Source organism: Martes martes (genome assembly GCF_963455335.1).
Source record: "Martes martes genome assembly, chromosome: 8".
Lineage (NCBI taxonomy): Eukaryota > Metazoa > Chordata > Mammalia > Carnivora > Mustelidae > Martes > Martes martes.
This window is the reverse complement of record NC_137895.1, coordinates 8,462,110-8,479,152: the sequence shown is the minus strand read 5'-3', so window position 1 is coordinate 8,479,152 and position 17,043 is coordinate 8,462,110. Positions and strand designations below refer to the sequence as shown.

The 17,043-nt window shown below is 43.3% G+C and overlaps 1 protein-coding gene across 4 annotated transcripts in view; it reads left to right on the top strand.

The window, feature by feature from the left end:
• The window catches only part of TNRC6B (trinucleotide repeat containing adaptor 6B), a 247,289-nt gene that overhangs the window by 205,162 nt on the left and 25,084 nt on the right, over positions 1 to 17,043 (top strand). For all 4 annotated transcript variants that reach the window (XM_080811162.1, XM_080811163.1, XM_080811164.1 and 1 more), the window contains 4 exons: positions 2,439 to 2,513; positions 3,372 to 3,417; positions 4,873 to 5,021; positions 10,649 to 10,774. In XM_080811162.1, coding sequence (XP_080667288.1) covers positions 2,439 to 2,513; positions 3,372 to 3,417; positions 4,873 to 5,021; positions 10,649 to 10,774 — 396 coding nt within the window. The remainder of the gene's footprint in view (positions 1 to 2,438; positions 2,514 to 3,371; positions 3,418 to 4,872; positions 5,022 to 10,648; positions 10,775 to 17,043) is intronic.

Sequence of the window (17,043 nt, the reverse complement as noted above, 5' to 3'; positions counted from 1 at the left end):
GATAGCTTCTCCAGTGGCGATCAGCATGACTGGTTTTTATCCGATTCGGGAAGTTCCAAAACCCAGAACTATTCTTCCAACAAAGTGAAGTGCCGGTGCATAACCCTGCTGTATCAGCCAGCTGATAATATCTATATCCTATGCCTGGTCGTGTTCTAAAGTTGTCACTTTCCGGAGCGCTTGAGTGGTTCAGTTGGCTAAGCATCCGACTCTTGATTTCAGCTCAAATCTTGATCTCGGAGTCATGGGTTCAAGTCCCACATTGGGCTTCACGCTGCCATGGAGCCTACTTAACTAAAAAAAAGGGGGGATAAAAGTTGTCGCTTTCCTTGTCTTAGAGCAACTTGGTTTCTACTTTGATTTGCATAATTTGATGAGAACTTTGGTTTCAATCTAGAACAAGTCTTTGAACCTGAACCACTCTCTCAGCAGAGGCGTTCTTTCCCTTCTGCAGGTAAATTGATGGAAATAAGGAATGGGCAGTCATATATTTAATTTCAACATGGGAGCCTTGCTGCCCCGTGAAACATTTCGGTGAACATTGTCCTGGTTTCAGACACCAAGTACCCTCCTGGAAGGTCTTTGGTTGGCTAAGGGGGCTGGCTGTGCCTTCATCCCCTTTACTGCAGGATGCAGTTTTGTTCTGAATAGGGTAGCTCAGTAGTCTGAGAACACAGATAGTTCCTGTTGGAGGCATCCTGGGTAAGCAGCCAGTCACAGTTTCCCTCCTAAGGAATTATTCAGATAAACTGGTCAGCATCTTTGTACTCTCATATTGTCTGGCTTGCTGTGGCTTTGTTTTTGTCATTTACGAATTCCCAATGAGTCGGATTGAAAAGACAGTCGAGGGAGACTGCTGATTGACCAGAAGCGAGCAAGGGAAAGGTGCTGGCCCACTGGGTGGCCCTGAGACGTGATTGATCCGGCTCAGTGGGAACTCAGTGTTTCTGCCCCGTGACTGACAATTCTGACCTTTTGTATCCAAGGGCTTTTTTGTTTTTTTTTTTAACTGATTGTGATCGAAGGCAGATAACGTAAGATTTACCATTTTAGCCATTTTTAGGTGCACAGACAGTTCATTAGTGTTGAGTGCATTCATACTATTGTGCATCGATCACCACATCTCACCACAAAATTCTTTTCATCCGCAAAACCGAAACTGTTTGCGTTAAACAAAAACTACCAGTTAGTTCTCCCCTCCCTCCAGCGAGGGCTTTCTTGACCTTAAAACCTGTAACTGAACTGAAATAAACTTACTCACTTTCAAGAATAATAAAATTGACATAACAAACATCATCAAAACGCAGAGTTTTTATCAGTAGATTGTGCAAGTGCACAAAGCCCCATCACCCCATGTCCCCACCAAGTCCTCATCACAGTTCCACCTGCCTCCTCCGTAGAAGTAAAAGGGGAGCTGATAATGGATGTCCTGTTTAGGGAAGAAACTAGGTCCCTTGAGAAACAAAAACTCAGGAGCACCTGGGTGACTCAGTCGGTTAGGTGTCTGCCTTCACTCAGGTCATGATCTCAGGGTCGTGGGATCGAGTCCCACATCCGGCTCCCTGCTCAGCGAGGAGTCTGCTTCTCCCTTTCCCTCTGCCCCTCCCCCCTGCTGGAGCTCATGCTTGCTCTATCTCAAATAAATAAGTAAAATCTTTAAAAAAAAAAAAAAAGAGAAAGAAACAAAAACTCAGCATCTGCCTTACTTTACAGTAAGATCAGTGAGGTCTTCCGCTAGGCCTCTTTCCCACTGGGGACCCCGGTTGTTTATACTGTTAAACAAGCAGATGAAGGGTACTTGGATGAGTCCTCATTGTTTCCACACAGAAACTAATGACCAGCTTAAATAGCCCATTTTAATAGGTTAGTGCCTATTTATTTTCCAAATAACAGGCACTAGCATCGAACTCTTTCTTTTACTACAAACTGGGTTACAAGGAGATAGTAAAGGGGAGAGTACTAGGATGCAAACATTGTGTTTTAGAAGATCTGATATTGACCTTCTTCTGTTTGTAAGGTAAAAACACCAGCAGACCTGGGCTCCTGGGTGGCTCAGTCAGTTAAGCCTCTGCCTTTGGCTCAGGTCATCATCCCAGGGTCCTGGGATCTAGTCCCGCATCAGGCTCCCTGCACAGTGTGGAGTCTGCTTCTCCCTCTGCCATTCCCCCTGGGGGGAGCGGGGGAAGCCGACTGTATATTTTTCCAGTTAATTCTAATTCAGTGTGACGAAAGAAAAACGAAAACTCAGATAGAACTAAAGCTTATTAATCTTTCATCCTAATAGATTACATATCAAGATAACCATAGTTAAAGAGGGAAATTTGGGCTCAAAAAGGTAAACTGTTGGTTCTGCATTTTCAGTCAGTACTTAAATGCAACTCAGATATGAAGTGAGATAAAATAATTTGGTTCTGAGGTTACATATTTCATTTCTGTAGTGCTCACTGAAAGGAGGAAACAATGATTCATGGATGAATCCTCTTGCCAAACAGTTTTCAAATATGGGATTGCTGGTAAGTTTCATTTTCTTATATGTGTAATACAGCCCAGCTTTTACTTTTAGTACAGATGTTAAAACCACTGCCACATAGAGTACAGCATTACAGAGTTAGAAACTGGTTGAACAGTGTTTCTGATTTAAGCAATATTTGTCTTCTATTCTTTTATTCTTAGTAAACTACTCTAATATTTAATGGTTATGGCTTTTGAGTTTGTAGTCCTTGTACCCTTTTCCTTAGGTGGCTAGAGGAAGAAAGAGCCAAGCCTTAAAACTTGTATAATTTTCCCTGACAACTACTGTACCAGTTTTAATATTACAGTTTTTAAAACGGCAGCAACAGCAAAATAACTAGAGAAAGTATTTGTAATTAATTATATAGGGAATTCTTGGAGGACTTTTTTTTTTTCCTTTCCCTTATCTCTTGGGAGCATCGTGGGGACACCCCGTCCCTGGTTGCCAAAAGACAAATAGCTTGACTTGGCTGCACATTTCCAGATTTGATGACTTGACGAGTCACGAGAAGAAGTTGTCATCATTTGGCTGACACTCATGGAATTTGATCCTGAGCCGACTGGAGCTTGAGAACAGGGTTTTATTTCTCTAAGCGGCTATTTAGCTATTGCTGTGTCCATAGAATTACTGAAGCTAATTCTGTGTGAAAATTGAATTTTGGAGTATAGACACCAATGGCAATCAAATTAGTCGTAACCCGAATGATCTTGTTTTCATCCCAGTGTAAGGTTCACATCAAAGGACCTTGTATAGTGCCCGTCAATGCCACAGCTCTCATGTAAATAATGCCATTTTTTTTCTCTGATCCAGACATTGAATTCAAACCTTTAATCGTCCCTCCCTGTTGCTTCTTTTTCAGAGTCAAACTGAAGATAATCCAGGCAGCAAAATGGATTTGTCTGTAGGTGTGTATCACTCCACAAATAAGAGTGGAATATATTGTTGTTAATGATGCCGCGTTGGATCCCTGCTCAGTTTGAGTTGGGGTGGGTGCTATTCAGCAGACGTGAAGGACTGTCCTAGACACTAGGTGGGGGTTGAAAACTCAAGCGGCTGCAGGATCCAGGAAAGTCATGTAAATGAATGGTGTGTGCCAGGTATAAGAAAGTGGGAGTTGGAGGCCACTGGTTACTGTGGGGGCATATGTACCCATTTACAGGATCTAGGATTCAGCCTTGCTCAGCCCTGAGCAGATACTGCCGTGGAGAGTAAAGGTTCAGCTTTGTCAGAGCTTTCAGTTTACAAGCAAGGCCAGAAATACATACATGGACAACCCGATACTTAAATACTGGAAGCTAATTCAGATTTTAAGAACTGCAGTGTGGCGGTGCCTGGGTGGCCCAATGGGTTAAGCCTCTGCCTTTGGCTCAGGTCATGATCTCAGGGTCCTGGGATCGAGCCCCACATTGGGCTCCTTCCTCAGTGGGAAGCCTGCTTCCCCCCTCTCTCTCTGCCTGCCTCTCTGCCTACTTGTGATCTCTTTCTTTGTCAAATAAATAAATAAAATCTTTAAAAAGAAAAAAAAAAAAAAGTACTGCGGTGTGTGGCCGAACAAAGTATCCTGTGGCCCTGCCAGCCTCTGCTCTCAGCTTGCTAGTCCCGTCTGCACTGGGATGTTGCATTATTGACGAGCTCGCCCACTGCAAATGGGCCAGATGCGGTATCTGCCCTTCATCTGTGGGGTCGTCCCCGTGACCCTGTTACTCACCTTGAGGAACTAAAAAGAATCAAACCAGGAAGAAAGTCCTGGGTCATAAGGGAGATAGTCTTTGATCTATGATATTTTAAAATCTAAGAATAACGAAAAAGCATGCTTCCAGGAGCACTGATCATGTCAGTGTATTATAGCAAATTTCCAAAGTGGTGAAGAAAATGAGGAATAACCATGGTACTTAATGTGTTCAACTCTGATTTCTAAATTCTAGAGCAACAGCTGTGCCTCTTAGGCCTTTTTATTCCCAATAACTGTTTCACAGCCCCACCCATTTATCTAGCAGATGCTAAAAGGGCAAGAGACAAATTTTCTCCCCCAGGACAACTGAATCTATGAGCAAGTGATATTCATCAAACATGTCAATAACCAGTGGGAATATTTTTTTAGTCAGGTTTTTACTGGGTCATGTCTGAGTCTCTCTCTCTTAGTCCTCCATTGAAAACAAACTACAACTGATACGGGTGTTTTAAAAAGGAGCAAAAGGGCCCACGTGTGCTCAAGGGAGGGTTCCCCAAGCAGCCTGAGCCAGTGAGATCCCTTGTGGGCTACACCCAGCACCTAAGGGACAAGAGTGGGGCTGGTAACTCTTTGTCATGAGGGAGACTTTGGTTCTTGAAATTTTCACTTCTTCTGTGCTCTTTTTCAGGGAGCCTTCCAGATAAAAAATTTGACGTGGACAAGCGAGCGATGAATCTCGGGGATTTTAATGATATCATGAGGAAGGATCGATCTGGGTTCCGTCCACCTAATTCCAAAGACATGGGAACCACAGATAGTGGGCCTTATTTCGAGAAGGTGAGTCAAATCCTTTGTTTCAGACAATAATTCATGTGAACCACTTTGGTTCCCATTTGTTCTTTTGATAATCGATTCCAGGAGGAAGCATAGAATTACTGAATTAATTAATGAGCAGAATGCAAACATCACCTGCATAAGTGGTGACATAAAAACACTCAATGTCAACAGGTGATTAGGCAGAAGCTAGAACCATCTGTCTTTAGTATGTGAGGAAGGTCTGAGTCTTTAGAATTTTTATGAAGTTTGGAAGGGAGGGGGGGAATGAATGGTCTGACTTTTTACAGTACGGGAAATGCACACTCGAAACATGTAGAAGAAATTTGAGAGACAAATTTATTCTGAATTCTTTTCTCTGCTGCTGTACAATGAGAAATTAAATTGGGGATCTTGTGCAAACAATCCATATCTCCTAAGGCCTTGCCTTCCAGCCTCAGAACTTTCTCTTTTGTTATTTCTAAGAGAGTTCCTTTGTTCTTTCTCCATGTCCCTAGTGACCTGTTTTTAGTTACAGTGGTATACTGTCCAAATTCTCAACTACCTTATTGAAAGAAGTCGTGCATACCTATTTGTTTTGATTTTTATCATTCCTAATGGAGGAACTAATTCCTTGATTGAGAATACTGACTTGCCATGGCCCTGGCTCTGCAGAAAGCAATGAAAACCAGAAGTTTTACGCTGATGCTGCTGTTCCAGGCAGCAGCAGATTCACAGGAAGATTACTCTGGCTTCTCTTTCAGCAGCCACGTAGAGTAATCAGCGTTAGAAGCATAAAAGTAAAGTATCTGGCAATTTTATCCTAGTGCAATGGACAGAATGTGTTACTGATTTAGAGGATAAGAAAAAAATCCGTATCAGAGATGACAGATGGTGTCTTTTGGGCCAAGTATAATGACTCTTATCAAATCCAGATTCCATCCTCGTTTATTGCTAATACACTCTAACTCTGTTTGTTCCTAGTGTTTCTCTCTTGTCCCTTCTTGCATTCTGTTGCTTCACTAACCAACACTCATTGTGATTGGCTAACTCCTACTACTTTTCAGCTGACTTTGCCTTTCTCCAATCAAGATGGGTGCCTTGGGGATGAGGCTCCCTGCTCTCCCTTCTCCCCTTCTCCCAGCTACAAGCTGTCTCCCTCTGGTTCCACACTACCCAACGTCAGCCTTGGAGCAATCGGCACAGGGCTCAACCCCCAAAACTTCGCTGCTAGACAAGTAAGGAGGCCTCTCAAATTTACAACTGCTTGGCTGTGGCCTCGCCTTGGCCCTGGTCTACAGTTCATTGCATCATTTGTCTGTCTTGGGAAATTTGTTGATTACTGAATGCACAGAATGATACTAAGTATAGGCTTTAGATCTCTTAGCCCGTAGATCCCATCTCTCCTCATATTTTCTCAACATGGATTTTATTTAAATCTGTTTCTTTTGTCTTCTCATTTTTGGTCCTAAGTTCACATTTAAGAAGTTAACTGAGTTCCAAGTTAAGCTAAGTTCCTAAGAACTAGCTTAGGAAAATGTTAAAGAGGCTATGTAGGTATCTTGTGTTATTTGTCTAACTTAGCAACAAATTTGCCATTCTTAACCTTGGATTGAATGGCAAGTGATATTTTTGAAGTCCTTTCATGTTAGTAAAACTTCTACTTAGAAAATAGCAGCAAAACTAGTAAGAGTAAATACTGGAATGTTACAACATCTTAAATTCTAGTGTCTTTAAGGGTAAAATACGATAATTACCCCGAGAGAGGTAATTTGATAGGAGAGAATGAAGTTTTGGGAAGACTGGACATTGCTCAGACATGGCGGCCTATTTGCTAGGGGTGGGCCTCAGCCCTCAGGGGTGGGGGCGGGGGGGGAGACAAGCACCAAGAGTGAGACTGGCAGGATAGGCCCCTGGGGCCCCCTCCCCTCCGTGGGCCTGACGCAGCGCCACAGGCCTCTGTCACCCCACAGCAGCTCCAGGGTAGTTCTCAGGGAGAAAACCAGGAATTTGGAGACAATTCCCCTGTGACAGTGACTCCAGTGGTGATATTTTCCTAGCCACAGTTCTGTGACCACTTACTGTCACTGTGGCTCTCACCTCAGGAAGTCATGGAAGGACATTTACTTTTTAATTGTATCCATTCTGTTTCCACATACAAGTGAAAGGATGTTAGAGAACACCTCTCACACGTAGTCCTCCGGTTGCACACAGATCTTTCATACACTTTAATTATTGCTGTAGCATATTTTAAAAATGGATCATATGATATCCTCGTGTTCAGTTGGTTATTTCTGGTTTGGGAGTTAAGAGTAATTTCTTGTTTTCTTTTTTTATATTTCTAGTGTTTTTCTTAATGCTTCCACAGAGGACATAGACGTATTTTGCTTATATAAACAAACAAGAAATAATTATATCAGTGGTTTGGGGCAGCTCTCTTTTTGGACTGAAGTATAGAAAATATAAAATAGTCCTAATACTCTTGATTAATGACGATTACAGACACGCCTACGGGATCACGCGTTTATCAAGAGCCATTAGTATATAATTTTTATTTTATTTTATTTTATTTTTAAGATTTTATTTATTTAACAGAGAGAGAGAGAGGGATCACAAGTAGGCAGAGAGGCACGCAGAGAGAGAGAGAGAAGCAGGCTCCCTGCTGAGCAGAGAGCCCGATGTGGGACTCGATCCCAGGACCCCGGGATCATGACCTGAGCCGAAGGCAGAGGCCCAACCCACTGAGCCACCCAGGCGCCCCTGTAGTTTTTAATATAATAGACCAGCCAAAGTAGCTGGCGCTGGGCTCGAAGAAAAGGTCATTCCTCTTTGGGTTTTTTTTTAGTCCTAAAAATGGAATGCTACAAAGTTCACTGTGAATCCGGTGGATACATGTGTCGTGGTTCTTTTATACCATTTTCATGCAGCCTTAATATAGTTCATAGTTCATAATTAAAAATTAATTAAAAATTAAACTGGACGATTTTTATTTTCAAATCACAGATTTCAGTCAGCTTGGTAACTTGGTTTATAATTTATATGCCTTTCTATGTTAAACACTACAGCTGAGGCAGCGATCACCATTAACTACTAGGACTCAGGTCAGCATAAAAACCGTGTATTCAGCAGTGAAGCCCTAGAAATAACCAGATAAACTGCCATGAACATACATATAAGCATTTGATGACCATTTTCCTAATTTCTAAATATAGTCTTAAGAAACTATGTACAGGGGTGCCTGGGTGGCTCAGTGGGTTAAAGCCTCTGCCTTCGGCTCAGGTCATGATCCCAGGATGCTGGGATCGAGTCCCGCATCGGGCTCTCTGCTCAGCGGGGAGCCTGCTTCCTCCTCTCTCTCTGCCTATCTCTCTGCCTACTTGAGATCTCTGTCAAATAAATAAAGTCTTTAAAAAAAAAAGAAACTATGTACGATTGCCACTAACCATGTTATCCCAAGCCAAGAAAATGAGCGGCGGTGCCAAGGCTCCATATTTAAAAAGAAAGAAGGTGTTTTGGATAGACTGCTATTGACTCATCTGTACTGTTATCCATATCAGATGTATCACAGGGCTTCATACAGCTTTAGAGACACTTGATAAAGCAAACTTAAAACCTCTGGGCGGTGGGGCAGGGGTGGCATCTTTCCATTGGGAATGTGCAAATAGGGCCTGATTTTACAAAAACGAAAAAAGGCAAATTCCTTCTAATATTTCTTACCAAAAGAGGGGTTGGAATTTAAAGCAGTTTTGGACTTTTTAAAACATGGATTCTGACAAGGACTTCAGCTACCAGAAATCCCACCATCCGAGGACCCAACCATGAATAATTCACATCTGATAACAAGGTCATTATTTTTATAGTAAAGTGTGAGAGTGATCGTAACAGAATTTTCTCAGTGAAACAGATGTTTCCCGTGTTCTTGAGAATGATCAGTAGGTAAGCTACCAGCTACCACGATCTTAGAAAAATTAGAGCCAAACCATGTCACCTTAGAGTGACAGTTTGATTAGTAAGACAGGGCAAGTGGTGACATTACAGATTATAGACTTAAAGGTTTTTTCATGTTTAAACAGTCTTTGGGGAGATTTGAAATTCATGATGGATCTCTGATTTTCTTTTGTGAGATATACACAGATTTTGACTGCCTTTTCTACTTTATGTTCGTAGCCATTTTTATTTTCAGTGCTTTTATGTTCATTAATTTCCTGGTAGCAGTCCCTTAATCTATCTTGAATCATTAAGCCACTGAAATATCTTTAGTGTTCTAGACCTTAGTGGTGCTGTTAGAAGATTCTTCCTTAAAATTACCTTAATCCCCACTGTGCCAAGGAGAAGATGGTGACTTCAGTTCAGAATACACATACTTGTATTAGCCGTGGAAGGGCTGTCTTCACCAAAGATACTCAGTGGGATGTTGTCAAATATATGGAATTGGTGGGTCATGACATTTGCATCCCAGAGACTAGGCCTTTATTGGTTTCTGGGAGTACAGAGAGGGAAGTTTTAAGCTGGTGGTGGACAGACAGAATGGAAAATTAATGTGACCTGCTCATGGGGTCCATCAAGGAGTGTTCAATGTGTTTTCAGAACGTAGAGGTGGGCTTAGTTAATTTGAATGTGAAACAAGGAAGAAGGGTCGGGGAAGACTTCCTTTGTGAGGATGACCTCTGAGCTGGGCCTCAAAGAGGCCAAGTGAAGATGGTGTAGAAGCTTTCCTCAGACAGAGGGAACAACAGTGTCAAGTTCTTTGCTGAAGGGCTTTTCTCGGCTTGAAACAAGTCAGAACAGAAGGGCCATCGTATAACCCAGTGTTGTGTAGCTCTTTGATTGGAATAGTCTAGAAGTACTCCAGTGAGTTGATCCTCCAGAAATCAGGGAATTAAGCTTATTTTTAACCAGACTAATGTTCATACGTTGGAATGAGAGGTTACAGGTGAGTAATGGGTTTTTTGGTGTCCCAGTGATGGTTTTTCACTTTTTCCCTTTTCTGCCTTTTTTTTCTTTTTCTTTTCTTTTTTTTTTTAAAACCTCACTCTTGATTTAGATTTTCTCACCTAGCAAAGAAGGGATCAAGCAGACGCAAGACAGGGAAGGGTATTCAGATCTCAAGTAGGGTTCTCATGGGGCTGGACCACAATTTGGTGGCACTGATTCTATGATTGAAGTAATCAATTCAGAGACATTAAGGTCCTAGTATTGTTTTACGTTGATACTATTCAGATGGCTGCATTGTACTCAGGTGCCTTTTCAAGATGAAGCTCAGATTATTGGACTTGAAAATAAATTTGGTAAACTCAATCTTTAAAAAAAAAAAAAAGAAAGAAAGAAAAAAGAGAGCAGTTGAAATAAACACTATATTGCCTATACCTTTCAATTACAAAAAAAATTCGTGCATTTTTTTTAACATTTGACCAAATTTAACCCTTCTGGTTGTGGAGTGCATCTGACTGCAGGGGTGGTGGTGCTGTGTGCATGATTTGATTTGAATAATTTCCCCAAACATTCCAAGGCCAGGAAATTTTTAGTTAGAGAATTCTGTGATTCCATGGAATACAGGCTATGATTCTTCTGAGGGATAGAAAACCAGAACTGTTTCTTTTTTGCATTTTCTTACATTAACAAAAAGCCTTACTGTTGCTGTTCGTTTACAGGGTGGCAATCATGGTTTGTTTGGAAATAGCACAGCACAATCGAGAGGTATGCACACACCGGTGCAGCCACTAAGTTCTTCTCCTAATCTCCGGGCGCAAGTGCCTCCCCAGTTTATTTCCCCCCAGGTAAGCAATTTTGTGTTCCCACAGTTCAGTAGTAAAGCCTATCCAGGTCACCAACAGGCAGGTATTATGGGCATAAAAGGAATAATAGTTACCTAAATGTCTAAAATGTAAAAAATCCAGATCAAGATTTGGGGAAAAAAACCCCAAGCACATGCAGGGGGAGGGGCAGGAGAACCAGGCTCCACACTGAGCAGGGATCCCGACCTGGGTCTGCTTGGGTCTGGATCCCAGGACCCTGAGATCATGACTGGAGCCAAAGGCAGATGCTTAGCTGACGGAACTGCCCAGGTCAAGCCCCCAGATTAAGATTTTTAGAAAAAATGTCAAACTCATTTCTTTAATGTATCATACGTACAAAGATGTTTTTGCATGAAAACCATTCTGATTATATTCCTTTTAGATGTCTCTATATTTTTCTAATGCTGCATTTGTTATTTTCTTTGCACGTAAATACAACTACTTTGTAAATCCCGATGCGTCAACGCTCTGAAGTCGGTTGCCCTTGAGGATGCACCAGCACATAAGCGGGAGAATAGCCAGGCTCTGGGTTACCCTGAGAAGTTTTGAGGAGATGGATGTTGAAGTACTAACTAGGTGCTCTGGAAGGGGGATTTAGAACAAATGAAATGGCAGAGACTTACTCTTGGAGCATCTCTGTGTTGTGGGGTGTAGTCTTTGGGGAAACCTTTTAGGTCCGTTTCTTAGTAGGAGATGTGCCGTGAGTTGTTGGCAAGGTATGGGGAGGGATTTGTGCCACAATCTGTTCCTCATACCTCTTTGTGAGAAAATGGGTCTGAGGAGCAGTAGAAAAGCTGAGTCCGTGTAAGGATTCAGCGTGTGACTTAGTCTCCTTAGAATGTCACTTCAGTGAACTAAGATAAAGAGCTCTGAGTCTGTCCCATCCTCTAGAAGGGAGTGGGACACTTACTAGGTCCAACCATCAGGTTATAAAGGGTCAGGTTTTGTTGCTGTTTTGTTTTTGAAATATCTTATAAGACTTGGGCTTAAAATATTTATTTGAAACCATATCCTATAGATTTCAGATTCTGTGTTTGACATTAGGTCTGTAACTATCTTAGCAGGAGAGGAAATGTTTATCACGTCACCCTCCTGTCTCCATGGTTCTGGGAGTCCTCTTGGTGTCTCTCCTTCCTTGCCCCTGTCTCTAAGTCCTGGTCATCCTCCAGGCCCCAGGTAGCCGTCTGTCCTCTAGACAGAGCTGCTCCCAACTTCCCCAGTACTCCACGGTCACTGTGTCTTCCCAACTCCCAGTGCACCCTCCAACATGCCTGGTGTCCGGCCACAGTCCTGCGGTTATCAGATGTCTGCAGTGTGCCCGGTGGTGGTGTTGGCCTTGCACAGACGAAGAAACTGCCGTCTCCTGTCACACCCTCCTGGAGTTGGTGGGGGGGATGGCAGAACAGTCAGCAAATAGGCACCATGATCAATGTTACATAGAAATGGTCAGCGCAGTTCTGGAGTTGGGTGAGGCCTCGCACTAGGAGTGGCATTTAAGCTGGGTCTTGAAGAGTGAGTCCGAGTTTGCCGAGCACCACCGGGGTAAAGGTGCTTTCTAAGCAGCAGGAGCGGCTTGGACCAGGAGCAGTCATATCTGGAAGAACATGGTATGTTTGGGAAAATGCAGTCGATTTGAATAGTTAGGTCGAGGCAGTTCCACGGTATAATGGTGAGCGCTCTGGACTCTGAATAGTGAAGCACATAGAAGTGGTCTGCAGTGGAAGAGGAAAAAACAAGTCAGGAGGTTCGGCACCGGTTTCAGAAAAGCTTTGTTTGCCTTGCGAAGGAGTTTGGACTTTGTCCCTTGGAACCGTTATCTGGGTTGTTACTTAAAAATACAGTTCCCAGGGGAGCCTGGGAGGCTCAGTGGGTTGAAGCCTCTGCCTTCGGCTCAGGTCATGATCCCAGGGTCCTGGGATTGAGCCCCGCATCGGGCTCTCTGCTTAGCAGGCAACCTGCTTCCTTCTCTCTCTCTCTCTCTCTGCCTATGTGTGATCTCTGTCTATCAAATAAATAAATAAAATCTTAAAAAAAAAAATACAGTTCCCAGGTCTCCCCCAATCTACTGAGACAGAATCTTGGGAGGTAGGGCCTAGTCACCCCCTGGTGATTTTTATCTGCACCCTAAAGTTTAGCTGCTGTTGCCATAGATACTGCAGTACTGGGCAAGATTTTTCAGCTGAGTGGCAACTCAGGGAAACTTAGTTTTAGAAAATAACATTGACGGAGATGGAGAGGACATGTTTGAATGGCAGACATACTAGAGCGAAGGACTCCAGGTAAGGTGGCGGCAGCGAGATGGTGTGATTAAGATGGTGTGAAGGTCACAGATGACCTTTATGCTGTGGAATGTTGTGGTCTGTTCTCCAGTCTCCTTATTAGCGTATCAGCCGCATCTGACGTAGAGGATCGTGCCCTCCCTTCGGAAACCTTTCATTCATTTGGTTTTTGGACACCTTGTACAGTGGTTCTCTACCTGCCTTTCCTTGTCCATCTCCTTTGCAAGTTCCTCCTTACCTCCCCAACATGAAACATCAGAGAGCCCCAGTCTGGGTCCTCCACCCTTTTCTCACCATCTACAGCCACTGCTGGGTGATCTTGCCCCATGGGTGAGTCTTAAATACTCTTAAAGACCGTCTTCAGCCCAGATCTCTCTTCTCAATTCCACGGACCTCTGGGCATCTCTGTTAGGAGGCCTTACAGGTACTTCAAGTCAACGTGTCCAAAACAGAATGTGTGATTCCATCCCATACTCCCTTCTCAAACATCCTCTCCCTCCACGTCCGTGGCGCTCCCATCCCCCAGGTGCTCAGGCCACAGCCCTGGGAGCTGGTGCAGAGTCCCCTGAGCTCACATTCAGTCCACCAACGAATCCCACTTCAGAGCTCTGTCCCAAATCTGTTTCCTACCACCTCCACTAACAGGACACATGGCAGGACACTGTTTCCCTCCCAGAAGTGGCCTCCTAATTGGTCCCTCCCTGCCTGCCTCCAGTGTCTTCTCCACCCAGCATTCTGGTAATCCTCAAAAACTACACGGTCCAGGGTGGTCCTCCGCCTCCTGAGCCCTTGAAATGTGACCAGTGGGTAGAAGAACTGAAATTTTAACTGATTTAAACTTAAATAGCCACACCTGGTCGGTGGCTACTGAACGAACATTCTAGATGCATCACAGGATGTTAAGGGTAGATCATGTTACCACTTTATCCTCTCACGGTTCCCTCTCTCCCTGAGAGTACAAAGCCAGCTCTTTACTGTGGGCTTCGATGCTCTTGGTGACCTCCCCACCCCAGACACCTGCCACTCTCCCTCCCATTAGCTCTGGCCTGTCTAGTCAACGTGCCCTAGGGCACCAAATGTGTTCTGGAATACTGTTCTCGAAGATTGCCACAGGGCTCCATCCGTACTTCCTTCAGATCTCTGCTGCCGAGGTGCCTTCCCAGAGAGGCTCTCCCAGGCCGGTCTGTGGACCGTACAGCCCACCACGGTCGCTCTCCCCACCCGCAGGCGTGTGCAGAGCTTCACAGTGGCCGAGTCTGTGTCTACCTTTGTTCACTGCTGGATCCTGAAATCCACGACTGCGCAGGGCACGTATTTTGAGTAAATACATGTCGAGTCATGGGAAGATGCATTTCAGAATGATTAGGAAGTGGAATTGTTTGGGAAAGCATAGTTTACTTAATCTGAGAGACCTAAGGCTGCCAGTCTCTGTATGACCTATGTATCTGCTCTGTGTGGAGAAGTATTTGTGTTCTGATTTTCGAGATTTGTTCATTTAGCAAAACGTGGTTAATGTTTATTTGATGCATAATGGGGGCAGAATATTAAACGGTAGAAACCTCAGGTTTTTTTCCTCACATTTCCTTATCTTAAAAAACAAAGCAGTTGGGTAGCTCTTTCTTTCTTTCTTTCTTTCTTTCTTTCTTTCTTTCTTTCTTTCTTTTTTTAAGTAAAGACAGTATAATAACCACACTGAAAGTTTGGATAATGGGAAAAAAAAAAATTCTTCCAGGAACCCCCGACCCAGCTGCAGTGACAGGGATTATTTTTACAAAATCCCCTATTCAGACCGTTCGTACCCTGGCATGGTTTTCATGTAATGACATTTGTGGCCACTATATCCTGCTGTTTCTGTTAACTTTGGGTCATACCTGGTATTTTCCCTGTTACAACATAGTCTTCCTATCGATCATTTGTAACGAAGAAGGCATAATGTTCCGTCAGGCGGATTTACTTTTATTTCCTGAAACATTCTCGTCCCCATTATTGGATATTAAATTGTTTCTAATTTTTCACTGTTATAAATAATGCAATAGAGAAACCCTTATCGGTAGATCTCTTTTTAAAAATATCTTACTTGTTTATTTATTTATTTGAGGGAGAGAAAGCATGCATAGGAGCAGGGGGAGGAATAGAGGGAGAGGGAGAAGCAGACATTCTGCTGAGCGGGGAGCCCAGTGTGGGACTCGATCCCAGGACCCCAAGGTCCTGACCTGAGCCAAAGGCAGATGTTTAACCGACTGAGCCACCCAGGCGTCCCATCCATAGATCTTTTTTTTTTTTTTTTTAAGATTTTATTTATTTATTTGACAGAGAGATCACAAGTAGGCAGAGAGGAGGCAGAGAGAGAGGAGGAAGCAGGCTCCCCGCCAAGCAGAGAGCCCAATGTGGGGCTTGATCCTAGGACCCTGGGATCATGACCAGAGCCGAAGGCAGAGGCTTTAACCCACTGAGCCACCCAGGAGCCCCCCATCCATAGATCTTTTATGCAACCTTATACATCGATCTGTGCCCACGTTTTTTCCAACTTAGTTGCCCAGAATGAAATGTATGGGTCAAAAGACATGAACACGTAAATTTTCTAATGTATAACATCAAATTTTACATCCATTTTAACTGCCTTATAAGGGCAGTCCGTATGTAATGTGGACCTGGAAAGGAGACATTGAAACTCACCTTCAAGATTTGCTGCAGGTGTTCCAGGTCTTGGGTTTCTACCTTGCCTCTTTCCTCCTGTTACTCAAATATTCCGAAAGTAACATATTCTACCAGGCTCTTGTCTTGCTTTAAATTGCTGTCATTTTGCACCTGCAGTGCTTCGGTAAATGCCATATTGACTCTGACTAGATCTTCCCTTTCTCCAGCCCAGCTGGAGATTGAAGGGCTTTTAAGCCAGGATAATTAAATCCCTGCTATGGGAATGTGCAAACCTGCACTTTAATTACTCTGCAACCCAGGCATGAATAGCCATTTGCCAGGAGCCTAGTGGTGCTTCTCTGGTGCTTTTGTATTCATCGGGGAAGGACAGTGTTTAGTCTGGGGAAGGGAAAAGTTGGGCAAAGCTAGACAGGAAGTCCTCGAAGGTAACCTTTCTAGTCTAAGTTTATGGCACATTGGAGTTGCTGGCCTCCAAATTAAATTTAAAGAATAAAACACCTTGGGGCGCCTGGGTGGCTCAGTGGGTTAAGGCCTTTGCCTTCGGCTCAGGTCATGGTCTCAGGGTCCTGGGATCGAGCCCTGCATCAGACTCTCTGCTCAGCGGGGAGCCTGCTTCCCTCTCTCTCTCTCTCTCTCTGCCTGCCTCTCTGCCTGCTTGTGATCTGTCAAATAAATAAATAAAATCTTTAAAAAAAAAAAAAAGAATAAAACACTTTGTGTTAGCATTTTTTTTACAGTTCTTTCCATATCTGTCTAAACAGTATAGTTTGACTTTGACTTTTTTTTGCATTTTATGTAACAAAAACATGCAGTATGTAGCCTTCTCTGACTTCTTTCACTTGATAGTGCTTCTGAGACTTCCCCATGTTGATTTGGGCAATTTGGTTCATATAGTACTCTGTTACATGAATATACCATCAGTTATTTATCTCTTCCACTACCAGTAGACATTTGGGTCGTTTCCAGATTTCTGCTATTATGAGCAGTGCTGCTATGAATATTCCTATATTTGTCTCCTAGGACGAATTTATTTCCTAGGGTACTGCTGGATCACACGCATGTTTTACTTTGAATGGTGGTTTCTTTAGCTAATTTCAAGGGATAGGAATATTGGAGGTGGGTGGGAAGCATGGGCTCTTGGCAAACCATGGCATACGTTCTCAAGACTGAAGAGAAATGGGTTGATCAGGAGACTAGCTAATTTGTTCAGTAGAGCTTTTAAAACTGAACAGAGAAGTGGGAAGAAAGGAAGGCTTTGACAATGGCTGTTTCTTTGAGAGGTTGGCAGATTGGAAAACAAAATAAGCAGAATAG